The following is a 23,227-nucleotide window of genomic DNA, read 5'->3' on the forward strand; positions in this document are numbered from 1 at the left end:
TCGCCCTTTTCCCAGTATCCGACACCGACTACGTGATACCTAGCCAAGATGTCTAAGAGAGGGTGAGTCACAATGCTTCTTTTCCGGGTTTTGCGGAGCGCTGCGCGGTCGAAAAAGAGCGCACAGGTGGTGGACGGTTCTTTGATGGCTGGAGACCAAGAAGCGTGAGGTGGATTATCGTTGGAATAAGAGGAGGAACTGAAGAATCTTCGAAGGGTTATTTTGGAGCGGCATTTTTGAGAGGAATCGCGCTGGGTGCATGGGATATTGGGATTTTCAGGATGGGCCAGATATTGAAGGAATGAAATGCTGATGATTGAATTTTGAACAGTCGTGGTGCCGCCTCCGGCAACAAGCTCAAGATGACCCTCGGTCTGCCTTGGTATGTTATTGCAATTCCTACTCTACCGAGTCGAACACGATTGTCGAAGTGACCTGTGTTACACTGTCTCCTTGGAGCCTACACAACCCGTCATTCATCATCACGAAAATGCCCACCTACATCTCAGTCAACCACCAAACCAACTCTTCCCGTCAAATGTGTTCGATCGACTCATCAGAAAGGACGAATCATAGACTAACGTGTTATTTCGTGATATAGCGGTGCCGTGATGAACTGCTGCGACAACTCCGGTGCCCGTAACCTGTACATCATCTCGGTCAAGGGAATCGGTGCCCGCCTGAACCGTCTCCCCGCTGCCGGTGTCGGTGACATGGTTATGGCCACCGTCAAGAAGGGAAAGCCCGAGCTCCGTAAGAAGGTCATGCCCGCCGTTGTCGTCCGTCAGAGCAAGCCCTGGAGAAGACCCGACGGTATCTACCTGTACTTCGAGGACAACGCTGGTGTGGTGAGTACACCCTTTTTCCTTTTGCAGGAGCGGCAGATACGATTTGATCGTGTGATTCCGAGATATGAACAAGGCCATCACTATCGGCTATGACAGATTCAAGTATGAAAGCTAATCACCTCAATCTATTGCAGATCGTCAACGCCAAGGGTGAGATGAAGGGATCCGCCATCACCGGCCCCGTCGGTAAGGAGGCTGCTGAGCTCTGGCCCGTAAGTTACCTATTATTTTCTCCGGTTAACGCACGGGTACTAATCCTCGGTCAAATAGCGTATTGCTTCCAACTCCGGTGTCGTTATGTAAAAGATCAATACAAAAAGGCGTCGTGACATTAGGAAGTCAGGGAGAGATAGAAGCAGCGATACCAGGGAATGAAATCATCTTTTTTTTCGGTGCACATGACACAAAGCCACGAATCTGCATGAACGGGTCCGACCTCATCTAAAGCCGCCCATCTCTTTCCTAAATGACGTGTCTCTCTATTGTTTCTTCTACTGGCGATTCGGAAATACAAAAAATGTTCAAAATCGTTTCCTCTTCTTTATATCTTCCCAGTATGCGTCTACCAATGACCGAGATAACTGCGAGAGATCCGATGCGGCCGGCTTTATACGAGCGACAAGCAATGGAATTGAGGCACTGCTGGTCTCTATCCTGTTGCAACCACTTCCTCTTGGATGCTTCCAAAAAGTCTAATTTCTAGAACCGACACACTACAGACCCGGTATTCTAAACGTAGACGTAACCAGAATTATATACATGATTTGAGAAATCAAGAAGAGAAAACAGGCCAATGGTATATAAACACAAGATCAGTATGGTACAGACAAATCCAACTGGAGGAAAACGGAAAAGCAAGTCGCTCGCTGCTGATGCTAACCTTCAAAATATCTGAGGTCGGTCTATGATTTGACGCGCGGACCTTTTGTGGGTACAGACTTTGTTCTTTGTCGTTTCAGTCCAACAGTTCTAGGCAAAAGAGTATATACCAAAAGAAGCAAGATGGTCACAATGTCGATCACATGGATGGCCCACCAGATATGCTGGACTCCGGCCTTGCACATAGTGATCTCATACTTCCATTCGTTCACGGCCGGGTTGGCGTCGAACCAGACGGAGAGAAGGCCTGCATTGCCGCCGTAGTCGCCCATCATGGCTCGGAGAGTGACTTCGCGAATGGAGGGCGTATCTGATCTATCCTCCGGGACTGCACTATACCGTCTTGCGTCCCACTTCCACGTTTGCTGGGTTGTATCCTCCCCCGTGTCTGTAGTGATCGACCGGTTCACGAAGTGGACGACGTCACATCCGGTGTGGTCGTGGCCGTTGAGGATTAGCCCATTGCGGCCCCAGCCTCCTCCCGGAACATCTTTGTCGCCGCTCATGCCATATATCCCTTGGAGGACGCCGGTGGCGCTGAGCTGCTCGCTCAGATGGTTCTGCTCCCGTAGTCCTCCCGCTTTGAAGCGGGGGACACCATCTGGCCCGTCTTCGTCGTCGGACTCGTGGTAGGTAAAGAATGGTCCGTCGGTGCAGATGCCCTCCTTCTTATGTAGGGGCAAGTGGGTTAGGAGAAGCGTGAAGGTTGTCCGATCTTCGACAGGGTACGTGCGATGGGTGATCAGATCGTTGATGAAGGCGTAGCTGTTCGACTGGACTTGTTCGGATAGCGCTGGCCCGTCCAGGGTCAGCGTGTTGAGGTTGATCAGGTGCAGTGTAGGCTTGACAGCAGCGTCTGCATCGCCAGTTTGGTTCTCGCGCGTATACCGAAAGCGAACATCCCAGTTGGCGCGCCCAAACATGCGCTCGAATCGCTCAATTCGCGCCTCGCTAGCGTCTCCCGCATAGCCAATATCATGGTTCCCAGCAATGTTGATGACCCTCTGACTCCAAGCCGAGTCCGTCGCATTCAGCTGCTCCAACTCGGACACGTCTCCTGAGCCCGCTCCATACCCCGCCGATCCAGTAACGGTGATCTCATCGCTGACCCGCTCACCCCCTTTGAACACGCGATTCCAGTACCTGTCTGCCCTTCGCTCAAACTCCTCATCGGTAACCCACTGGCTTCCAATCAGATCCCCCAGCACCGTGACATGCGTAGGGCGTGTCCACCAATGCAGCGTACGGTATATATGCGCGAGGTAGAAATCGTTCCCGAGTAAATCAAGTCGTTTTCTCGCGGCCAGAATTGAGCGTGGAACGTCTTCGCGTGCGAGTGTGCGCAGCGCGGCAGTTACGTTGCCAAGGACGTCGAGGTCGAAGGGGGACCCGGACTCCGTTACAGATGACCTGATTGCAGTCCAGTGCTGCTTGATCCGGGCGGGGAGCTCTTCGTCCGGACTAGGGAGAGAGCTATCACCTTCTAGTTGGGGGTCTGCGAGAACTAGCAGCCTGAAGACGGCTGGCACGCTCGCGGGCTGCTGTCCGATGTGGTGTGAAAAGGTGTGGAACAGCGGACTATGCGCGGGACTGAACGAATCAGGTGGGCGCTCATTCTTGTCGACTGGAAGGGGAAATGCACAACCCTGGAAGATCGGATAGAGGTAGAGGTAGAGACTGGACGTTATTGCGAGTGGAACGAGCACGACGAGGGCACGAGATAAGAGAAGGCGGAGGAGGGACATGGGGACACGACTGGGAGATGACCGCGCATTGGCATGGATATTTGATTTATAAGGGCTATAAAGTCATGAGATCATAAAGCATGCAAATAATTGATTTTCAAAAATCGGCGCGACCAAGAAACGGGGAGGTGAAGACAAAATGGGTTAAGGGGATCCGACGTAGTTGGAGATGGAAGACAGTCCGTGTGGTTTAAACAAATTAATACCACAGCGAATAAAAATGAACCGAGTCACCATGACAGAATCATTCAAAGGTCTATACGCATCGCGCTTTGCCATTAAGATAAGAAAATTATTTTATTAAAAAAGAACATTAATGGTTTCATCAAAGGTATACAAATGGAAAAGAACTGAAAAGATGTCATTCCGGGTTTTCATCATGTTCTAGCCAGCAACATCTTGAACCTCATGGTATATCCGCATATTCCTATGCCTTCAGAACACCCAGCAGAAAGAGGTTTGACGCAGATAAAGCAAACTGCCATGATCTCAAGCTCGACGGAGGTAGGGTTTTCGAAAAGAGAACAAGAAATCAGATCAAAAGGGGGTATATCACATAACGCCAAACGGGGTGAATAGCCTTGCAGTAGAACAGCAAGCCGGTCAACTTGCCTGATCAATCGGATTTCAAAAGAGTCTCTGGTAGCAGAGATGATGGCCCTGTATCGAGGCCACCGAGAGAGTTCGGGGAAGCAGGATTGTCTTCCTTATCTTCATCGCTTGCGGGCGCTTTGTCGAGATTTAGGCCTTGGATTCGCAAGCCCGTGCGTTCCTCCGTTTCGGTTGACGCTTGATCGCGCTCCTGTTCTTCCTTGGCCTCTTGTAGTTCTGACTCAGTCATCAGTGCAGGGGGTCGTTGGTTCATCATCCGGGCCTGCTTCAAACTGACTGTTTTCTGCTTATTCGTTGTCTCAACGGGCAGACTCATATCACGCTCGATAGTCGCCTTCATCAGCGCAGCCATCCATAGTCGACCTTCTCTGACACTGTCCACTTGGAAGTAATGTACTGCAGGTTTGGTGAATTGTACGGTGCGCGATGTCTTGGGAGGCACAAGCTTAAAGAAGAACGGCCCCTCTGGATCAAGCTTGGTATTGCGAGAGGAAAGTGAGGTGGACGACTTGTCCGCCGACGAAGTGTCAGCACCACCGTTGGAAAGAGAGGGTGACGTCGGCGATGCCGTGGCGCCGGTGATAGTTGCATGCAAGGCGACAATGGGATCGTTATCTGCTCGTAGTACACGATGAGCGGTGATGTCAATGAGGCCCCTTTCCTCGGTGTCGTTCTCAGAGTAGTAGTACGACAGACGGCGGCCACGTAGGACAAATAGGCGAGGTTTCCACGTAGTCATGAGATTTGATGATCTCTTCTTCATCCATCCGGAGTAATCGCACCCGTCCATTTGCTCTTGCGGCGCCTTCTTCTCCAGGCCTCGCATATAGGCGCTGGTGTCTTTCTTGGATTTTGGGCCCGCCTTGACGGATGCCCTTGGACGCGGCAAAGATATTCCTCCTTCTGCGTTCTTGATTGAACTTTCAGTGCTATGCCTCTCAGAACTCTTCGACGTCGACGGTGTAGTAGAACCGGTTCTGACCAAAGCTGGATCGGTATCTCTGCCGGGCGAGGCTGGTGCCACAGAGGTGTCGATGCCCTTCCCGACAACATCGGATATGATCCGGAGCCCAGCGGTGCGCCGTGCTTTAGGCCCACCACCCTTGCTCTGAGAGAAGGATAAGGAAGATGCACGCCCTGACCCTTCAGCATCCGACTTTCCCACAAAGGGGGCAAGTGGTGCAAACGATGCAAAGAAGCCTGAGCTAGAGCCAGGCTTCTCTGTGGACGTTGTGGTGCTGGAAGACTGCGAAGTTGGACCACGTCTGTCGATCACTCGAGTGCTGAGGCTCCTAAATCGGCTTTTCGGCGCTGCAGTCGTCTGAACTTCCTCCACAACAGCAGGAGGAGCTTGCTTGGCCGTATCTCGGATGGAGTCAACGCTGGCGATGCGGGAATGTCGTTTGTTGACCTTCAATTTATCATCGGCGTAACTAGGTTGTCGAGAATGGGTTGCACTTCCAGTCACAGAGGTCCGTTTCTGCAACAACCTCCTGTTCTTCGTGGTATCCCCTTCGGGACCAGAGAAGTATCCCCGTTCTAGCTCATCATACCGATCGGTCACGGAGACCGCAGAGTCAGACTCGTTCGTATCCGGGCGCCGGAAACCGTGTTGGGGAAGCACTCCTTCGTGGTAAGTGGGGTAAGTACCTGAGCGAGAGGGCACCCGCTGTGATCCGCTGCCCATAGTCCAATTTCTGTCAAATGAAGGCTGCTTGAAATGACCAGCGTGAGGCGACGTATCTACGCGGTGACCTGTGTCTATGGAAGAATGCCGACGGTGGTGATTGATTTCCCGGATGGACGCTGCTGAAGGTCTTCTCTGATGATCCATGAAGTTGGGAGTCTGCGGAGTCATAGGAGAACTTGTGGTACTCGGTATCCCGCTACTCACAAGTCGTGGGTGCTGCATGGAGCCGGCCGAGCCTCTTGTAAGGTGAGGGATACGGGGAAGAAAAGGGCCAGTATGGCTGGCACGGCTCAGAGATCTTTCTTCCGACGGCGCAGGATAGCTGGAGGCAGAGCCCCGTTGCTGTTGTTGTTTGAGACCCTTGACCTCCTCTTGGAAAGCCTTGACTTTGTGCCACGTCTTCAACCGACGACCCATGACGCCGAAGTCAAACTCCTTCATAAAGAGAAAATCCTGATCCATGTCCAGTAGCACATCACCGGTTATCTCTTGCTCCTCGAATATATCGCAGTGTTTCGCCTCCACTCCCAGTTCACGCAGATGCCTCGCTGTCTCGGCCGCATCCCAGCTCCGCACTTGCTCCTCGGTCGGCTGGTTTTCCTCTTCTTCATCGGTTTCATGGCCCCTGATGTAGGAGACCCGATGTTCAAGATGGCTGCTATATTCGCTCGAGGAATCGTTATTTGCTTTGTTTTCGTGATTAGCAACACTATGACGCGGGGTGCTCAGGTCGGTTATGTGCTCATCGATAACACTCAAGGTCTCATTCATAACCGGGCTGTCCTGGCCCTTCAATTGACCGTCTAGGGTTTGTCTAATCGACTGCTGAATATCGACGGCGAGTCGCGAAGTGGGCAAAGGAGATGAGCTTGACCGGTGCTGCTGGTTGGGGGAAGGCATCATGGATGATAGGTCCTTGGCTACTTCTGGCGGTTGTATCTCCGATATGCTAGCGTGTCGAGACGCTTGTGGCGTAGATTCTCCGCTCTTGGGCGAGGTAACCGATTCAGAGGAGAGCTGGTCGTCCGCTGCCGGCTTGGGGTCGTCCAATTCAATCACGTCCTCTCTCGGCTGTCGAATAGGGATCTTCGGGGCGGCGGTTGTGTAAACTAAATCAAAATACCTCTATTAGTTATGATCACAATACGCCGTCGACCAGCTTGTTTGGGAAAAGGAGAGAGCATACCACCAGGAAAAAGGCCTGTTGTCCCTGTTCTCACATCTTTTCCCAAGTACCAACCATCGCCAAAACCTTCGTCAAGTTCTATCAATTCAATCTTCTCCCCTCGTCGCAAAGTAAGCTCATCTGTTCCACGCGCGTCGAAGTCATCTAAAGACCAGCGACAGGTCAGTTATCGTGATGGTCGACCAGCGAGCGGGGGTCAATCGCGGCAATCCGTGCGACCGGGGTAAGGCAAATTATCTACTTACGGACAACGAGCAAGAAATCACCCGGGCGAACGCCGCGGGGCGGTGTTGAGAGAGCCATCGAAGAACCCTCAACCGATCAACAATTCAAAGGAGTAAGGTGGGGTTGTCCGTCGTCAGAGCAGGAGCGGCAACAGAAGTTGTAGCGGAAGGATTGCGCAGGACATGGGGCCAAGCAGCCCTCCCGGGTAAACTGGAAGTTGAGTCTCTGAGGCCGGAGTGAGAGGTGGATATCGCGCTTCTTTTCCTTTTCTCCTCTATTATTATTTTGTTGTCGAAAGGAGGGTGGGGCGTCCTCAAGCTGTCTTGAAGTCAGGGAGGGGGGCTTGCGAACGGAATGGCAGATGACGATGCGCCTGCGTTCAGAAATGCGACAGCCACGCGAAGGCACCACCGCCTTGAATCAGGCAAGGCCAGGCCGTCTGGAACCTAGGTAAAACGGAGAAGAGAAGATTGAACTTAAGGGAAGATCCAAGACAGGGACAGGAAAACGGCGGGGCCGAGAAGCGGGTGCAAGTTGGAGCGAGGATCGAGATTGGCCCAACACTGCACTAGAGATAAGTTTGACAGTCTTAGTTTTCAAGAAGTACCTTTCTCGAGATCAGGATAGGTTTGGCGAAAAGTGAGCGGGACAACCCGTCGTTCTATATCTCTCTCGATTCACTTCGATCGACCGAAAATAGAACAGACACAAGGAACAACACAAAGAACAAATTAAGCTTCAGTTTGCTCTATCTGGGGCTTCACCAAGCGGATAAGCAAACCAGCGACGATCCCAGGGTCATGTATGGACTCAATATGGCCAGAACGCTAAGGAGTGGGAACGGGCGCCAAATGGGCGGCTGCACAAGCCTCAGTTACTTCCAGCTTTCCCGTAGTACTCCGTACTGCACGTCGAAATTCCGGCGTTTGGACGGCCTGGTAGAGTGAAACTGAATGAGCGGATATTTGATTATGCTGAATGGTGAATATCCGCTGTGGACAGGGTCTCGATGGCGGCGAAGGTGACAAGTGGAGTTAATGAGAAATAATAGCCTGAGGAACGATGCTTGGCGCGTGCGGTCGTCAGAGCGTCGGCTGTAAAGAGCTTAATTGATTCGACTCACTGCTTTCCAGCGCTCAGTCGTTCCGAAGAGTAATTTTGGTAGAAGAGTCGGGGGAGAAGTTCGACTTTTTGAGTCAAATTGATGGACAGAATCTAGAGATATACAAATAGTGATGTCTGCTGAGGCTTGATCAGGTTGATGATCGTGGAATTGCGACTTGATGATGATGACGAAGATGTGATAGATGGAAGCGGATGACTGGAGCCAACAGAGGAGAGAGATACCTCACGAGGAACAGGTGTACATACTCTACTATGTAAGTGGATCTCAGGACAGGCAACTCGGGCAGTGTTATTGTATCTACTGCGATCTGCCGGAGTGTTTACTCGAGCGAAAATAATGAGTAACGGCGATAGTGTCTCTTTTGAGTTCGTCTTCGGCGCAAGGAGTCAATTCAGTGTATGCATGTGCGCGCTCCCAGGTATTTACACACACTAGTAGTACTAGTTATTTGGTGGGAGGGAAGATCAGAAAACAACCCATCATCTTTAAAATCAGCCTTGATACTGCGTACTTCGTATCCAAATGAGAGGATGTCAGACTGCTTGCTACCTTCGACAGTCTGTGTTAAAATGATGATTACATGCTATCTAGGATATCAACCCAGCAATACATATAAGCATCACCGATTAGACTGAATACAAGGCCTCGAGACTCGTATATAAGGGAATTCGACTGGTCCACATTTTATTTATCGATGAATCTCAGGCTATGATGGGAAGCGAGGGTTTATTAATATAGTCTAACCCTTGGATAGAACTCTCTGCTCTAGGGTTCTGAAGGTACAGTGCCCTTGGTAGGACTGGTCCCGTCGAACTATAAAATACTTAAGATGGCTACCTAGTATACTATAGAATCCTGTATCCTGTAGGTACAGTGTCTCTACCCCTATATACCCTATACAAAGGATATGTTTAACGCAGCAGTCTACTTGGTACAGAGTAAGGATATTTTTTATTCCTGTATCCGCTCGATGTCCATCTGCAGGTACTTTGGAAAAGTGCGTTGGAAGGGCTGTTTCCATAGTGATACTGCCACAGAAGTGCAGTAAAGAAAGTGGATAGATAGAATAATATAGATAAGCCTTAAGAGTGTTGATCAAACCAATATTCTATAACTTCTTTCTTTCACTTTTAATAGCTTCCACTTCTCTGACGCCCGTGAGATAATATTGAACAGGAAGCAATTACCTACTTATATAGCTCTAGTAATTACTTACTCAATATCCAGTAGGTAGTCGCTACCGTCCACCCTTTCCTTATTCACCACATTCTCTGTTTCTTTATCAACCCTTTTCTTTATTCTATTATAAGACTAAACCCCGCTCAGCTCCCTTAAGTATTCTCTAAATGCTTCTATATTTCCCTCTTGATTAGCTTTCTAGATCCCTGTGCATACACTCATATCCTAGCTGGTCCTGGAACAAACGGCGTTTCCTTGATCTGCATGGACAACAACAAACAGTGAGGGGATCACAGATAAATGCACCTCAGCGCCGTTAACCTAGCACAAGGACGAATCCTACTTGTCATTTTATTCCTTTGATACCATAAAGCGAAAAATAGAACAGAAGGAAAAGGATTCATCGCTTAGGGGAAACAATAAACCATGTTTGCCCTTCACCATGAGTCCTTCGACCACCAAGAATCGTCCGCACTTACCTAATAATCCGCATCACCAGCTGGAATGGTCCAATTCGACGGCAAACTTATTCCTGGGCGGCGTCGGAGTGCGGAGATCGTGGATGTTGGATGCCTCATCTTCCTTGTCAATCAGCTCTGCTCCTGCTGCTGCCCCTCCTCCGCCTGCTGCTACTGTCCCTTCCGATTCATCCCTCCAGTCTTCTGCTCCGTCTTCCGCCTCTGCCTCTGCCGTTGCCAACCGACGTCAAAGTCGGCCGCAAGGCATGCAACTCTCCCCTTCATCCTCCGGCACAATCTTCCCCCAGAGTCAGAAGAGCAATAGAGATAGTAATGATGTCGCCTTCACTGCCAATGGTAACATCATCAATGCTCCTGCTACGTCCCCGCCGTCAGTCTTAATGTCACCCGTCACACCCAGGGAAATCCTCCCGCAAAGTCACGAAATTCCACCACCCTGTCCTGTGGTACCGTCAAGCACTCGCGTCTTTACCACAACACCTACCACGAATTTCAGCGCTACTCCTTTGACAAGTGAGTCAACAGCATTCGTCCATGCAACTCAACCGCTACAGCAGTCCCATTCCTCCTCACTTCCGTCTCCCGATCCAAGCAGTGCCTCCCATCCTAGCCCTGCTAGCGCTGGAGACCGAAATGACCGAAGTTTGTCACATGGCGTCCTCCCATCCCCTCCACCAGTCCCCAGGCCAATGCAGATACATGGGCAACGGAAACATCCTAGGCAAAGTGGCAATCGCAATCTCATGCCCGCCAGCACATCGCCTACCACAGCGGGAGGGGAGACGATGGCCGAGGAAACTCCGGTCCTGGCCACAATTAGGGGCCTACAGAGACAGCAGGCGATTGCGAGTCCCCAGCAGTACATAGCTCCGGCTCCGCCTGAAGCGCAGCAGCCTCGACCATTAATGACCAGCGCTCCGCCGGATTCGAACCATGCTCCTCCCAGCCCCGTTGGACCGGGTCCTTCGACTTCCTTCATCAATCAGACATTTTGGACACAGTCGCAAGATGCCTTGGATACTTTCCTGGCAAGAGCGGAGGGTGCCATGCTGCTCTCAGAGACAGTGGAACTGCCACGAACCCGTCTTCTACGGGATGCGTGTGTCGAAAAGGATCTATTCTACCTGACTCTCCATCAAATATACTCCCTGCACACCTTTGCTCCCTCGGAATTTGCTCGGTTACCGTATGTAAGCCGACACAATGAGATGGGAATGGAGGTTGTCCAGCAGCTTCTAGTAGACAACCACCGTCTATCGGGCGACTTCCTGAGGTGGAGCGTTAATTTTCCTCGGCCGTTGGGTGTGATGTGTCAGACTCGCGAGTTTCCAATAGTTCTCCATCAGATTGCTCGTTGCCTGGGTTCTTTTTCTGAAAAGTGGACGGCTTTTGATCGCCATGTCCGAGAGCGCGGTTATCCCCCTTTGATCGATGAATTAGTCGTGCAATTTGGCATAACATCGTCCGTACTATTATCAATAGTGTTCCTAGCCTTGTCCCGAAGGATTTTCGGAACCCAGCATGAAGACCAGTTGCGGAGTATCTACAGCAAGAACAAGCGGAACTACGTGAAACGGTTCGGTTCTAGGCACACTCCGGAGCAGATTCATCGCGAGAACGAGCGTTTGATTCAGGCGTACAGGGCCCTTTCCCGCTCCCAGACACCGCTAGTTGGTCAACATACTTCACCTGAGGCACGAGAGCATGCAGCTCAGCCATTTCCACAGTGCTCAATGCAGCCCGTTGGGCCTACAGGGCTGATCACATATGTCGCGGTCCCTGGCCCTCAGATGCCGTCCGCGCAAGTACCTGTACATAGCTCTCAGTCGCAGACCCAGCCAATGCCTGTTCACGCCCCTGGTACCATGAATCGTGCCGCGACGATGATTTTGAATGGTCAGAGACCCCAGCTTCCACTGCCTACACGGCCAAACCTCGTTCATCCCAGGGGGCTTGGCACTTCCTCTCAAGTGCCAGCTGGGCAGATGACAGGCGCAGCTGCCCATTCACCGGTGCCTGCGCCTGCACCTACACCTGCTGGACGTCAGGCACAAATACTATCCCACGCCCCTTCTCAGAATGTCCGCCAAATTCCACCGCAGCCTTCACCTCAGCCTTCATCTCGGGCTATGCCACTCACAACTCCTATTCATCGCTTTGCTACTCAAGCACGGCAGGCGCAAGGACTGGTGCAGCAACCACAGCAAAGTCCGCTGATACCACAACCGCTCCTTCCTCCACCGGGGCCCCTACCATCTACCACAACACGGCCGCACCCTCTCCGCAGTGCCCTACATCAGGCACATCTCCGCGATCCCATTATCAAATGGACTCCTTCGGGAGCAGGGGGAGAAATGGCCGACAAGGAGACGAATCTGTTCCATTACTTGAAATCGTTCGTGGTACCGCCGACTCCCTTGGGGCAGACGGAGTCTGCTTTTGAATGGCAGTTTCCTCTTTCCCGAGCAGACTTTGACCGACTTCCTCGAATCGTGCCTCGCGACACTGGTCAACGTCTAGTCCGATCCCTGGTTGATGGTACTCAGATATATCGTGTGCGGTGTGTTCGCATTTCGCCGTCGGCGAATGAGGTGAGCCAGCATACTTGGTGTCTCACAGAATCTGCATGGCCCAGTGTTATTTACATCTTTGTGAACGGTGTAGAACTCTACGTTCGCCGCAAATTTCACAACGGCAAAGATATTCCTCTGGACATCAGTGGCCATCTAAAAGAAGGCTTGAATACTATCTCCCTGCATTTCATCCGCAGTGCCGCCGAAAGCAGAGACGTAGTATATGCGTTGGCGGTGGAGGTCATGGATACCCTCAGTTTCACTCAAGTGAAGAAGCTCGCTCAGACCCTACCCGCACCCCAGTCTCGTGAGCGGATTCGTCGACGCCTTTCCTCCAGCACTACCGACGATGAAATAAGTATTGTCAGTGACTATCTCACTGTCAATCTAGTGGACCCGTTTATGGCTCGAATATTCAACATTCCTGCTCGCGGAATTACTTGCGAGCACGTGGAATGCTTTGATCTCGAGACATACATCTTGACCAGGGCCTCCAAGCCGGGTAAAACTGTCTTGAAGGAGAATTGGAAATGCCCAATCTGTGGCGCAGACGCTCGTCCTCAACATTTGATCATCGATGGCTTCCTTGGTGAAGTCCGTGCCGATCTTGTACGCACGGGTCATCTTGAGGGAGCAAGGGCAATCAAGATCAAGGCGGACGGGTCTTGGGAGCTCAAGAGTGATGGGGAAAGTACTTCACCTGAAATGGAGCTTGCATGGGTACAGGAAGGCGGCTCGTTGAAACGGAAACGTGAGGGCGTTGTTTCGCCACTGGCAACTCAGAGGCCGAAGACAGAAGGCGCTGGTCGAGAATCGCTAGCTTCTCGCGAATCCTCAGCATCTCTGGTCATCGAACTCGATTAGTTAGGTGATTTGATAGGGCCGCTGACTCTATAACGGAGTTAATTGCTTTTTGATTTCAGCATACGATCTGCACGGTGGTGCGTTTTGATCGGTGTTTTTGATTTGGTTTACAGCACAAGATACCCCAATTCCATGTTCTTGCGCAGAAATTGAATATATTTTTTTATCGCTGCACTGATACACTTTGACTTTGAAGGCCTCTGGAACCAAGTAGTCTTGTCAACTGCCTTTGAAAACTGGGAGCGGAATCACATTCCATTAAGCACGGGAGAAAGTTTCGATAAGAGAAATTAGAGATGGATATAATTTCTCATAAGGTGACATGTATAAGAAAACCGCTGCGATGGGTATAATAGTGCCAGAAATGAAAAGCGCGCCACAGTGCCCCTGTCGCCGGCCCAGACCGCCCAGAGATTGCGTGCATCAAGGCATTCACCTTGATGGGGAGCCAGGCCCTGCTGGCTGCGGGCAGGTCGTTGGGTTCGAGCTGTGGCCGGCGACACGCATAGAAGCAACTCTTGATCCAACCCTTGTGAACCGAGTAATGTATCTCTGTTATTTCCTCCCGGCCCGACTGAGAATGTCCGAACTGCCTCGGAAGGGACGCTGTAGCAACCTCAGATGATAGATAGCCGCCTTGAGGCTCAGCACACAGCCCAATAACATGCAAAGATGATAATCAATTCCCTGGTGCGCGGCATTTCACCGTCGACAGGAAAGTTTCGCAAGGATTTCCAAGCCGCTCAGTCGAAGCTATCAGGAAGTCGCTCGATAACATATTTGCCTCTGGCAACCTTCATGATTGGCACACCGGGTATCTTGCGGATGCGCCGCACAAGGTCCTTATCGTTCGTAGCGACGGTGTAGATTCTGTGCTTCATGACCTATCACGACGAATCGAAAATTAGCAAAAGGCTTGCAAGCCATGACATTCAGAAGGGAGAAAACAGCCTTACCCTGTCCACAATGCAGTCATCAGCATAGGTACCAGCGTGATCACAATGCAGTCTATTCCATCTCGGATCCTTTGCGACCCTCAGCGCCAGCCGAAACTTCGAGCCCAGTTTCTCCAATTCGGCAATGGTGCAGTCTGTGAAGGTCGGGATGCACTTGGCATACAGGCTAGCCACACAAATGTCAGTCTCGTTCGTCAGATGAAAAACCAAGTGCAGCCGTCTTACAGATCCATCATAGCGGGCAGCATGTCCAATTTCGCGCGGATCGTGTGCGAAACAAAGTTGGTATCCACGAGTACGGTGTAGGGAGGACCCAGGGCGGTGTTGGCGGCGAAGAACATATTTGATGGAGCGACCGGGATGTGTCGGGTAAGTTCTTCGCCTTGAGGCTTCTTCTCTTCTTTCTTGCCGTTCAAGGGCTGCTTGACGCGGTTGTCCCGCTGGCTGATGGCGCGTTTGACCTGTTGTTCGTTGCTTGAGTTAGTATGGTGCTGGGCGTATAATGTTGTTCTGTGGACTTACCTGCGCGAACTTGCGAGTCTTCTTGGCAATACCCATTGTGGCTGATGATTTGGTGCAGATCAACGATTTTCAGGGTATAGAAAAGTGTTTTGATCAGACAGAATTAAAGACGAGGTTAAGGCGTTGACTGTTCATGTAAAGTTGAGCATCTGGGAGGCTTTGGAGAAAATCTTTGCGGGCCGATGTTTCGCCGTTTGAGTGCCAACAGTGGGTCTTTCAATGTCACAGCAAGATTCGATATGTAACTTGGGGAAGACAGCAACAAATAGACTAGATACTAGATAGCCATGTTCTAATGATACAGATGAAAGCTTTAGGGACATTGCGTTGACTCCAATACTGTTTCATCATATGCATTGGCTCGAATTTCTACTGTCATACTTTCTCCCAGTGCCCCGCTAAAGAACTACTGTATATCTTCACAATTCAAGCCATTGCTCTGGTGGCTTTTATGGCAGGAGAACAAAATCATGATCATGAGAACCCTGCAAATAATCATAACCCTCTCCCATCCAGTCCACAAATGGTTCTAGATCTCCCCACTCAATCTCACCTCTACAACTTTCCGGGAGTCTCATCTCCAGCTCACTCCTATACCAGCGTGCAAACAACACAGTGACAAGCATAACCCGCGGCTCATCCGTTCGATTCGGCATCCCAGCATGCCACAATCTAAAATCTCGAATGATTATGGATCCCTTGGGTAATGCAGGCTGCACCGGCGGACAGAGTTTGCGTCGAGCCTCCACCAGCTCCTTCCGAATCACTCCACCATTATCAGGCATCAGCACCGACACATCAGTGCCAGTGTGCGTTCCAGGCCAGAGCTCAGTCGCGCCGTTCGTAGCTGCCGTTTCAACCAGATTTACATTCACGCAGAAGCCGAACGGAACGCGGGGAAAGTCAAACGCGACGTCGATATGCGGCGGCTGACGACCTGCCTCTTTGGTCCTGAAGGCCGTGTTTGCACTGAGGAATCGAAGCTGTGGCTTGGGGCCGAGCATGCACTCGATGATAGCGGTGGCGAAGGGGTTTGCGATGACCATCGATAAGGGATTCTGCGCCTTATGTTCGCCATCCTCGGCATCGGGTATCTGCTCGCGATAACGGTCAATGGCCTTTCGTACGGGAACTTCTTGCTGGATGTTCCCCGTTTCGGGCCCAAAGTTCCGGTGCGTAGATCTTTTCTCGTAGAGTGTGTGAGCGTCAGGAGTCATGAGAGTGTTGAGCTCGTCCAAGTAGGAAGGAGGAATTGCGTTTTCCACGACAACAACACCATCCTGGTGAAGAGCTTCGATGGCACGCTGAAGATTATGACAATTGATTTGCCGGCTGCATATTTCAGAGTCAGTGAGGCGAATGCTGGTAATTTCTTGCGAGTAACTAGGCAATGGCATGGATGCCATTTTGACGATAATCGCAGAGCGTTGAGCGCATGAATTGGGAGAAATAAAGCGTATTTGAATGGGGTTACATTCAGGGGTCGTAGATAGAGGGAAAGTCCAGCCGATCAGAGGCTGGCAGATGCGGAGATTTCCAAGGCATGGGGATGCATCTGGCTTAATGTAGGATAAATCCATTGATAACACCATTAATTAATGATATCATACACTTTAATTCGACGATGTCTATGCGACGACTAAAAGAAAGCCTTCGGCCCCCGAACTGGGCCGAAGATATACCCAACATGCATGAGGAAGTCAGTCTTCCATGGATATGGCGAGGCTCCGACCTCGCGTTGAACAGAATAAGATTGGTATCGAGCGCTTTCTCCCATGAGCCGACTGAGAGATAATATCCAAAGAGACAAGACAGAAAGAAACCCATTTTATATGATATTACCTGTAGTTCTTCATTTCCTCACACGCCTTGCATGATTGACAAGGTTCTCTATCACGCCTTCAAATGCCTCCCTCTCACTGACTAGTCCATCTCGGCGTTTCAACCAGTATTCAAGGACAGAACTGGCCCGAAGCGTGACTTGCTCCAGTTCCTTAACATGTCCGCTCAACTCCGCGTCGGTCAGCCCGTCCAATGCTGCATCGGTAGTGGCACACAGTCGCCGCACCGCCGACAAATCCAGCTCAGGCGGCGGAGACCGGTCACGGCGACGAGATGTTCGATGCCGAGCTGCTGGACCAGACGTTGTGGGGCTGTCAATGCCGTCTTGTGAGCCGCTTTTCCTGGCCTGACTATGAGAACGTGAGTGAGCGGCAGATCCAGTAGTGTCTGAGCCGCTCAGATTGATAGATGGAAGCACGAGCTTCTTTTGCTTTGACGCCGGTAGTATCTCATCCAGGTCAACGGGAACGCCCAAAGAAACCAGGAAAAGACGGCGAATTCGTGACTTGACCCAGTTCTGCGGCTGCAATGGCGGCGGCGCGACGAGCTGAGACCACAGTGACAGGGATCGCTCAGTACTGAAGATGGAGGAGGCATCTTGGATTGGCTCTAGAGGAGGAAGCGATGAAACATTTTTGGAACTGGGATAGAGTTTGTCGAGGGTTTGATCCAAGGCGGCGTGGAGATCGGGGAAAGACTGGAAGGTGTCGAAATCTATTATGGGAGGCTGCAGATCCGAATGGATGTAAGCATATATACGCACAAAAACGGCTCGATTGATACTGCAGTCATTTCTGACAAGTTTCGTAGAGGACTACTCACAGCTAGAGGATGTGGGAGAGGCTGCTGAGGCTCAATCGGTTCGGGCGCAGCAGTCTCTCCACCCGGTTCTTGAAAGCCATCGTCAAAGTCACCAAAATCATCATCTGCCAAATCTTGCTCTTCTGCAAAGTCGTCAAAGTCGTCCGCAGCTGCTTGATCTTGAGGATTTTCGGGTTCGTCGTTGTCCCCATAGTCGAAATCAGCATCTACATCACCTAAATCACGATTGACATTTTCACTCGTTAACGAGCCTCTTCGTGAGGTGTGATCTTGATATGCGGAGCTATTTGATGATGATGAATCGGGTAGATCTGAATTGGTCAATGGTCCCCCGAGACTCTCTGTGATGGGAAGATGATTCGAAGCATACCTGGTGCATCTGGAATCTTGTCCATCACATCTGGAGTGGCATCACTTGGGCGCCTCCGATGAGCGTGTAGGCGGGAAGTCGTGTCTTCAATTGCCGTTGAATCCACTTGTGAGATCACTGTTGCAGGGACCTGCGTGCTAGTGACAGATTCAGGCTCGTTTGATTCGGCACCATCCGCTGGTGAATCGATATCCGATATCCGTTCTGGCGCTTTGATGACAAGATCTGGTACTGCGTCCGCTCTACGCTTCTCATATGCAAGCGTTCCAGGGACGTCCCCATGGCTCGGTTGATTTAGATCAACCTTTTCAACAATTGTTCGAGGGATGGGCGACCCTCCCGGAGTCAATGGGCGCTTTTGCGACCCCACAGTGGACGAGCTCCTGCTACGTGACGCCGTTGGGATGATTTCAATTTCATCGGGGACAGCGTCTTGTTCCCTTTTTTTATATGCAGGTGTACCGGGAATTTCACCGTGTGCGGGTCTATCGTCCACTCTCTCAACTCGAGTCAACGGGATAGGGGATGCGCGACCGGACTGTGGGCGGGAATGAGAGCGCTCGTGGCCTTCGCTCGCGTCTGAAAAATGCTCATCGTCACTATTGGGAACTGCTGAGGAAACCATAGTGTCATGTAAATTCAAATTGTTCCGCAAAAGCACGAGAGAGTTGGTAAAGCCCTTACCTGAGTCTTGAGCCCCCGAGTCTTCCAACTCAACACTCCTCCTCGGGGGCTCCAGATATGGACTGGACGGACGGGAGAGCCGCTCCGACATTTAACTCAATTTTTTCGGCAGTATTTCATATAGAACCGGTGTGTGGAGGCAAGAAGTATGTCTGAAGGAAGGGAATCATGGATATATAGATGAGAAAAGGGATGCCTTGGTTTGGGTGACGTTGTCATCAATATGTAGTTGTTGTCGATGACCAGGTTCTATGGGAGTCTCGACCATGTGCCTTAGGCACACGGAGAAGTACATACCTGCTGGCCTGAGGTATCTACCCCGAAGTTGCTTAGGCGCCAGCCGCCAATAATAATAGGGTAGAAGCGCGCGTTTCGCTCCCCAAAGAAAGCATCTGGTACTCCAGCTAACAGCATCAAGCTTCTCCTCGTTGCTTGCCATTGCTATTACTTTTATGCAATTGAGGAAAGCTTCTTCAATAACGTAGTCGCCACATTCGCAAATTCTGCCTTGACAGGACTTATTTTCTTCGGGCGCAGTAAGTTCCTCTCGGTTTAATTTTTCCCTAGCACCCTTCATCATAACTTGCTGTTTTTCTTTGCGTCCCTACTGACGGTCACCAGGGCAGCCCTGACAATTCCCTCCGGCGAACGTTTCTCGTCATGTCCAACCCATTTTCTTTCGGTGCGCCGGCCTCCAGCGGCGCTTCAAGTGGAGGTCTATTTGGAACTGCTGGCAACGCTTTTGGTTCCAATCAGAATAGCCCCAGCACCACCACCGGAGGCGGTCTCTTTGGCAATGTAGGAGCTTCCTCTAGCGGCACTTCTACACCTTCATTATTCGGATCGGCACCTGCGACTGGGGGATCGGGCAATACCCTGTTTGGTGGTGGTACCGGTGCTGCGAGCAGCGGTACACCTACCGGAAGTACGCCTGCCTTCAGTTTTGGAACTCAAACCAAGCCTGGTAGCACACCTCAGTCACCGGCCTTGTTTGGCGGCGGATCGCAGACTCCCAAACCAGGAGAGACTCCTGCTTCTGGGCAAACTGGCGGCAATGCTCTCTTTGGGAACGCCGCAAAGCCTGCCGGGAATATATTCGGAGGCGCCACAGCGACTCCTGCGCCATCCGGAGGCTCGCTCTTCGGCAACACTTCTACCACACCTGCTGGCCCTCCGCCACAGGGAAGCGCGGCCGGGCAGGGTCAGTCGCTTTTCGGACAGGCAGCCCAGAAACCAGGCGGTCTTTTCGGTGGTCTGAACGCAACTACTACTTCCTCATCGACAGCCTCTCCCACAGCCACGACGGCGCCCGCGACGGGCGGGACGCCTACACTTTTTGGGGGAGCTCAACAGCCACAAACTACCGGAGGTGGTCTCTTTGGATCGAACACTCAGCAAAAACCACTGTTTGGAACAACTCCGTCGGCGCCCAGTGGCGGTGGTTTGTTCGGCAATGCCGCTAAGGACAAGCCTGCGGAATCAACAACCCCAACAACTACCGCTGACGGTGCTGCGAAACCCCTCTTTGGAGCTGCCCCGGCAGCACCCGCCGGGCAAGCTCAAGGCTCGTCACTCTTCAAGATGCCATCCTCTGGCGCCGATTCGGGGACGAAGCCTGCTTTCCCGTCTCTCGGTACAGCTACCACAGCCACGACCAGCCAACCCTCTACAGCCTTGACCACATCATCCGACACTCCGCAAAAGTCGCTATTCCCCAGTCTTGGAGGTACTACGTCCGCAACCCCATCAGGTACACCAGCGGCTGCTCCGGCCGGAGGTAGTCTGTTTGCTGGACTGGGTGCGTCTAAGCCTGCGGAATCAGGTGCGGCAACAACCACCACCGCTCCCGCTTCTCAACCCGCAGCGGCAACCGGCGGACTGTTCGGTAAACCTGCTGAGACCACGCCCTCTACACAGGCTCCGAGCACTGCTGCGGGCGCCGCTGCAACCACTGGTGGTGCCAAGCCATCGCTCACGGCGACTTCCGGGCCGGCAACATCAGCAACCACCACAACTACTGGAACCGCTGCCGGGACGGCCACAGCGGCCGGAGGTACTGCTCTTGGTGCATCGACGGTTGGCCCAACACCTCCGGCGCAGTCCCGCCTGAAGAACAAGACCATGGATGAGATTATTACGAGGTGGGCTACCGATTTGACCAAGTACCAGAAGGAATTCCGAGAGCAGGCCGAGAAGGTTGCGGAATGGGACCGTATGCTAGTGGAGAATACTGCAAAGGTCCAGAAACTCTATGGCAGTACAGTCGACGCCGATCGGGCCACGCAGGAGATTGAGCGCCAGCTCGCATCTGTTGAAGGGCAGCAAGAAGAGCTTAGCTCGTGGTTAGATCGGTATGAGCGTGAGGTGGATGAGATGATGTCGAAACAAGTGGGACCTGGCGAAGCCCTTCAAGGGCCGGATCAGGAACGTGAAAGAACGTATGTGATGTTGCTCCTTGGATACCAATTCATACGGCAGCTGCTAATTCTGGCAATAGCTACAAACTGGCCGAAAGACTGTCCGAGCAGTTGGACGAAATGGGCAAGGATTTGACGAGCATGATTGAAGAAGTCAATGGAGCTTCGGCTACCCTAAGCAAGACCAACAAGGCCGATGAACCCGTATGTACATTTACGATCGTTCTCAGACGGTTATCATTTCAGTCAGTATCGATTGTGCTAACGAACCTCCCTAGATTTCTCAAATCGTGCGCATCCTCAACTCGCATCTTTCTCAACTGCAGCTTATCGACCAGGGCACATCCGAACTCCAGGCAAAGGTCAGCGCTGCGCAAAAATCCGGACATACATTGTCATCCCGGTTTGGTCATGGATTCAGCAGCTCTGGGATGGGCGGCGGAAGTGCGGCAGATGACTTCTATCGCTCCTACATGGGACGGCGATGATTGATTCTCCTTACTCATGTTTTGCGATTACCAGAGCGAGGGAAACCGGAGACGATGAATCGGTATGGCGATTGTAATTGCAATGCTAGGCATAATGATTTTGAGACAATTTGAGCTAGTTCATCGCGAAGCTCACGATTACTGCTTGCGATTGGACTTCGTTCCGTAGGATCAGGCTACTTCAGGGACCAGACGGATAATACTTTTATGCAGGCTTTCATGGTTACCGGATAGTGATATTTCTCGATAGTGATACTTCTTGTGATTTGCGGCCAGACATCAGTCGGACGAACTAATGGTAAGAGTGGATATGGTCATTCATAAGTGTGAAAGGCAACGTCAAGAGCGGTTTACACTGTTGGGTAATCCCTTGATTTTAAGACGTGCGGATATGGTAGATGGTGTTCGAATTTAGTTCTTTTCGCCGCCCTGGTTCCGGGTGAGCTCCTCACTGCATAGAGAGAACATAGGTTAGACATTTATCGCTTGATATGGGAATAGAGGAGAACGAAAATGATTCAGAGGGACATACAGATGCTTATCAAGCTCGTTGAGATGCTCTTGTTGTTCCTGGATCTTTCTCTTGAGAGCTGCGAGCCTGGCAACCAGACATTTTAGTATCCTATTCATCAACTCTTTTGCCGGAAGTCCGGCATCAAAGATCAAGATAGAAAACATACTTTTCCTTCTCCTTCTCATGGATGTACAAGCTTTCCTGTGCAGCTTCTCGGCGTGTGAAGGAATCCCTGAGAGAAATTGACCAGTTAGCCCTTTCTCAACAGCTTCCGGTCGGGAATAAGTGATGTCATCGTTTAGGTGACAGCGACAGCGCCAGCGTACTCAAGGTGACGAAGGGTAGAAATAGAGGGAAGAGACATACCCGCTCTGAACACCGCCAGCGCGAGGAGCACCGGTATCGCCTTCACCCATTCTGGGAGCAAGAGCAGAGAAGGAGCGGCTGAGAGCGCGGTTGGCGTTTGTGAGGGAACGGACAGATTGGCGGAGCATGTTGGGATGGATGTTGTTATATGAGAGTGGAAAGGAAGAAAAGAGGGTAGGAAAGGTGATCAAATGACAATTAACTATGGAAAATGATGTTGTGACGGGGAATATGATGAGGAGGAAAGATGGCTCTTTATGGGTGGTTGGTGATGGTGGCTTGGGGTATCGTAAGTTCTTGTACTACGAAGTACCTCACAGCTCAGTTGGGTTAGCTTGCCAGTGATGCCTATCAATCAACCTCTCGGGCTCTCCCTTTGCAAACTATTGTAGTCAGCCATTCAAGGCTCGGACCTGGACTGGGAATAATGCCGTCGGCCGGAAATCACCTATGACGACATAACAAGCCCGACTGATCATGTGATATTGTATGAGTCAGCGCAAAAATGCTTGCTTACCCTTGTCTGTACTAGGTCGGGATAGGGGATCGCCTGCTTACTTGATCTGTGTCTGGCGAGGTCAGGTGAACACCAGAAAGCCACTTTTTGTTGAGCGCTTCTAGATTCTTATGAAGGCCCAAAAAAATGAACTGTTCACATTCAAGCCTCCTTCTGACAGGAAAAAAGGCGATAAGGATCGCGAGGGATCATTAGCTGACACTCAACAGCGCAATTTCAAGGCGCATCTCTTCCTAATGGACTTCAACAATATGCTATTATTATTGTACTCCTACCCACTATCAACCCAAAAGAACTACTCGTTTATTTGCGGGTGCATGGCC

General features: G+C 51.3%; 9 protein-coding genes across 9 annotated transcripts; 3 read left to right on the top strand and 6 right to left on the bottom strand.

Moving 5' to 3' along the window:
* Positions 1–48: 48 nt before the first annotated feature.
* On the top strand, positions 49–1,151 carry Asppvi_001304 (60S ribosomal protein uL14; the record flags this gene model as incomplete). The annotated part of the gene is made up of 5 exons (XM_043297601.1): positions 49–62; positions 332–382; positions 602–848; positions 983–1,060; positions 1,119–1,151. The coding sequence occupies 5 exons, from the start codon at positions 49–51 to the stop codon at positions 1,149–1,151; spliced, it is 423 nt and encodes a 140-aa protein (XP_043153536.1).
* Positions 1,152–1,750: 599 nt separating this feature from the next.
* On the bottom strand, positions 1,751–3,472 carry Asppvi_001305 (uncharacterized protein; the record flags this gene model as incomplete). Its single annotated transcript, XM_043297602.1, has 1 exon — positions 1,751–3,472. One exon carries the CDS (start codon positions 3,470–3,472, stop codon positions 1,751–1,753), a length of 1,722 nt encoding a protein of 573 aa, XP_043153537.1.
* Positions 3,473–4,088: 616 nt separating this feature from the next.
* On the bottom strand, positions 4,089–7,263 carry Asppvi_001306 (putative polarized growth protein (Boi2); the record flags this gene model as incomplete). The annotated part of the gene is made up of 3 exons (XM_043297603.1): positions 4,089–6,883; positions 6,961–7,104; positions 7,206–7,263. The coding sequence occupies 3 exons, from the start codon at positions 7,261–7,263 to the stop codon at positions 4,089–4,091; spliced, it is 2,997 nt and encodes a 998-aa protein (XP_043153538.1).
* Positions 7,264–9,932: 2,669 nt separating this feature from the next.
* Positions 9,933–13,406, top strand: Asppvi_001307 (MIZ zinc finger domain protein; the record flags this gene model as incomplete). The annotated part of the gene is made up of 1 exon (XM_043297604.1): positions 9,933–13,406. The coding sequence occupies one exon, from the start codon at positions 9,933–9,935 to the stop codon at positions 13,404–13,406; it is 3,474 nt and encodes a 1,157-aa protein (XP_043153539.1).
* Positions 13,407–14,149: 743 nt separating this feature from the next.
* Positions 14,150–14,920, bottom strand: Asppvi_001308 (rRNA-processing FCF1 family protein; the record flags this gene model as incomplete). Its single annotated transcript, XM_043297605.1, has 4 exons — positions 14,150–14,290; positions 14,363–14,528; positions 14,588–14,823; positions 14,885–14,920. The coding sequence occupies 4 exons, from the start codon at positions 14,918–14,920 to the stop codon at positions 14,150–14,152; spliced, it is 579 nt and encodes a 192-aa protein (XP_043153540.1).
* Positions 14,921–15,333: 413 nt separating this feature from the next.
* On the bottom strand, positions 15,334–16,290 carry Asppvi_001309 (phytanoyl-CoA dioxygenase family protein; the record flags this gene model as incomplete). The annotated part of the gene is made up of 1 exon (XM_043297606.1): positions 15,334–16,290. One exon carries the CDS (start codon positions 16,288–16,290, stop codon positions 15,334–15,336), a length of 957 nt encoding a protein of 318 aa, XP_043153541.1.
* Positions 16,291–16,736: 446 nt separating this feature from the next.
* Asppvi_001310 (DUF5102 domain-containing protein) lies at positions 16,737–18,693 on the bottom strand (the record flags this gene model as incomplete). The annotated part of the gene is made up of 3 exons (XM_043297607.1): positions 16,737–17,453; positions 17,549–17,817; positions 17,919–18,693. The coding sequence occupies 3 exons, from the start codon at positions 18,691–18,693 to the stop codon at positions 16,737–16,739; spliced, it is 1,761 nt and encodes a 586-aa protein (XP_043153542.1).
* A 569-nt stretch (positions 18,694–19,262) lies between these two features.
* Positions 19,263–21,507, top strand: Asppvi_001311 (putative nucleoporin Nsp1; the record flags this gene model as incomplete). Its single annotated transcript, XM_043297608.1, has 3 exons — positions 19,263–21,040; positions 21,100–21,223; positions 21,298–21,507. 3 exons carry the CDS (start codon positions 19,263–19,265, stop codon positions 21,505–21,507), a joined length of 2,112 nt encoding a protein of 703 aa, XP_043153543.1.
* A 411-nt stretch (positions 21,508–21,918) lies between these two features.
* On the bottom strand, positions 21,919–22,515 carry Asppvi_001312 (uncharacterized protein; the record flags this gene model as incomplete). Its single annotated transcript, XM_043297609.1, has 4 exons — positions 21,919–21,958; positions 22,040–22,105; positions 22,188–22,253; positions 22,388–22,515. 4 exons carry the CDS (start codon positions 22,513–22,515, stop codon positions 21,919–21,921), a joined length of 300 nt encoding a protein of 99 aa, XP_043153544.1.
* Positions 22,516–23,227: the final 712 nt, after the last annotated feature.

The sequence above is a fragment of the Aspergillus pseudoviridinutans genome (assembly GCF_018340605.1).
Source record: "Aspergillus pseudoviridinutans IFM 55266 DNA, scaffold_1, whole genome shotgun sequence".
Taxonomy (NCBI): Eukaryota; Fungi; Ascomycota; class Eurotiomycetes; order Eurotiales; family Aspergillaceae; genus Aspergillus; species Aspergillus pseudoviridinutans.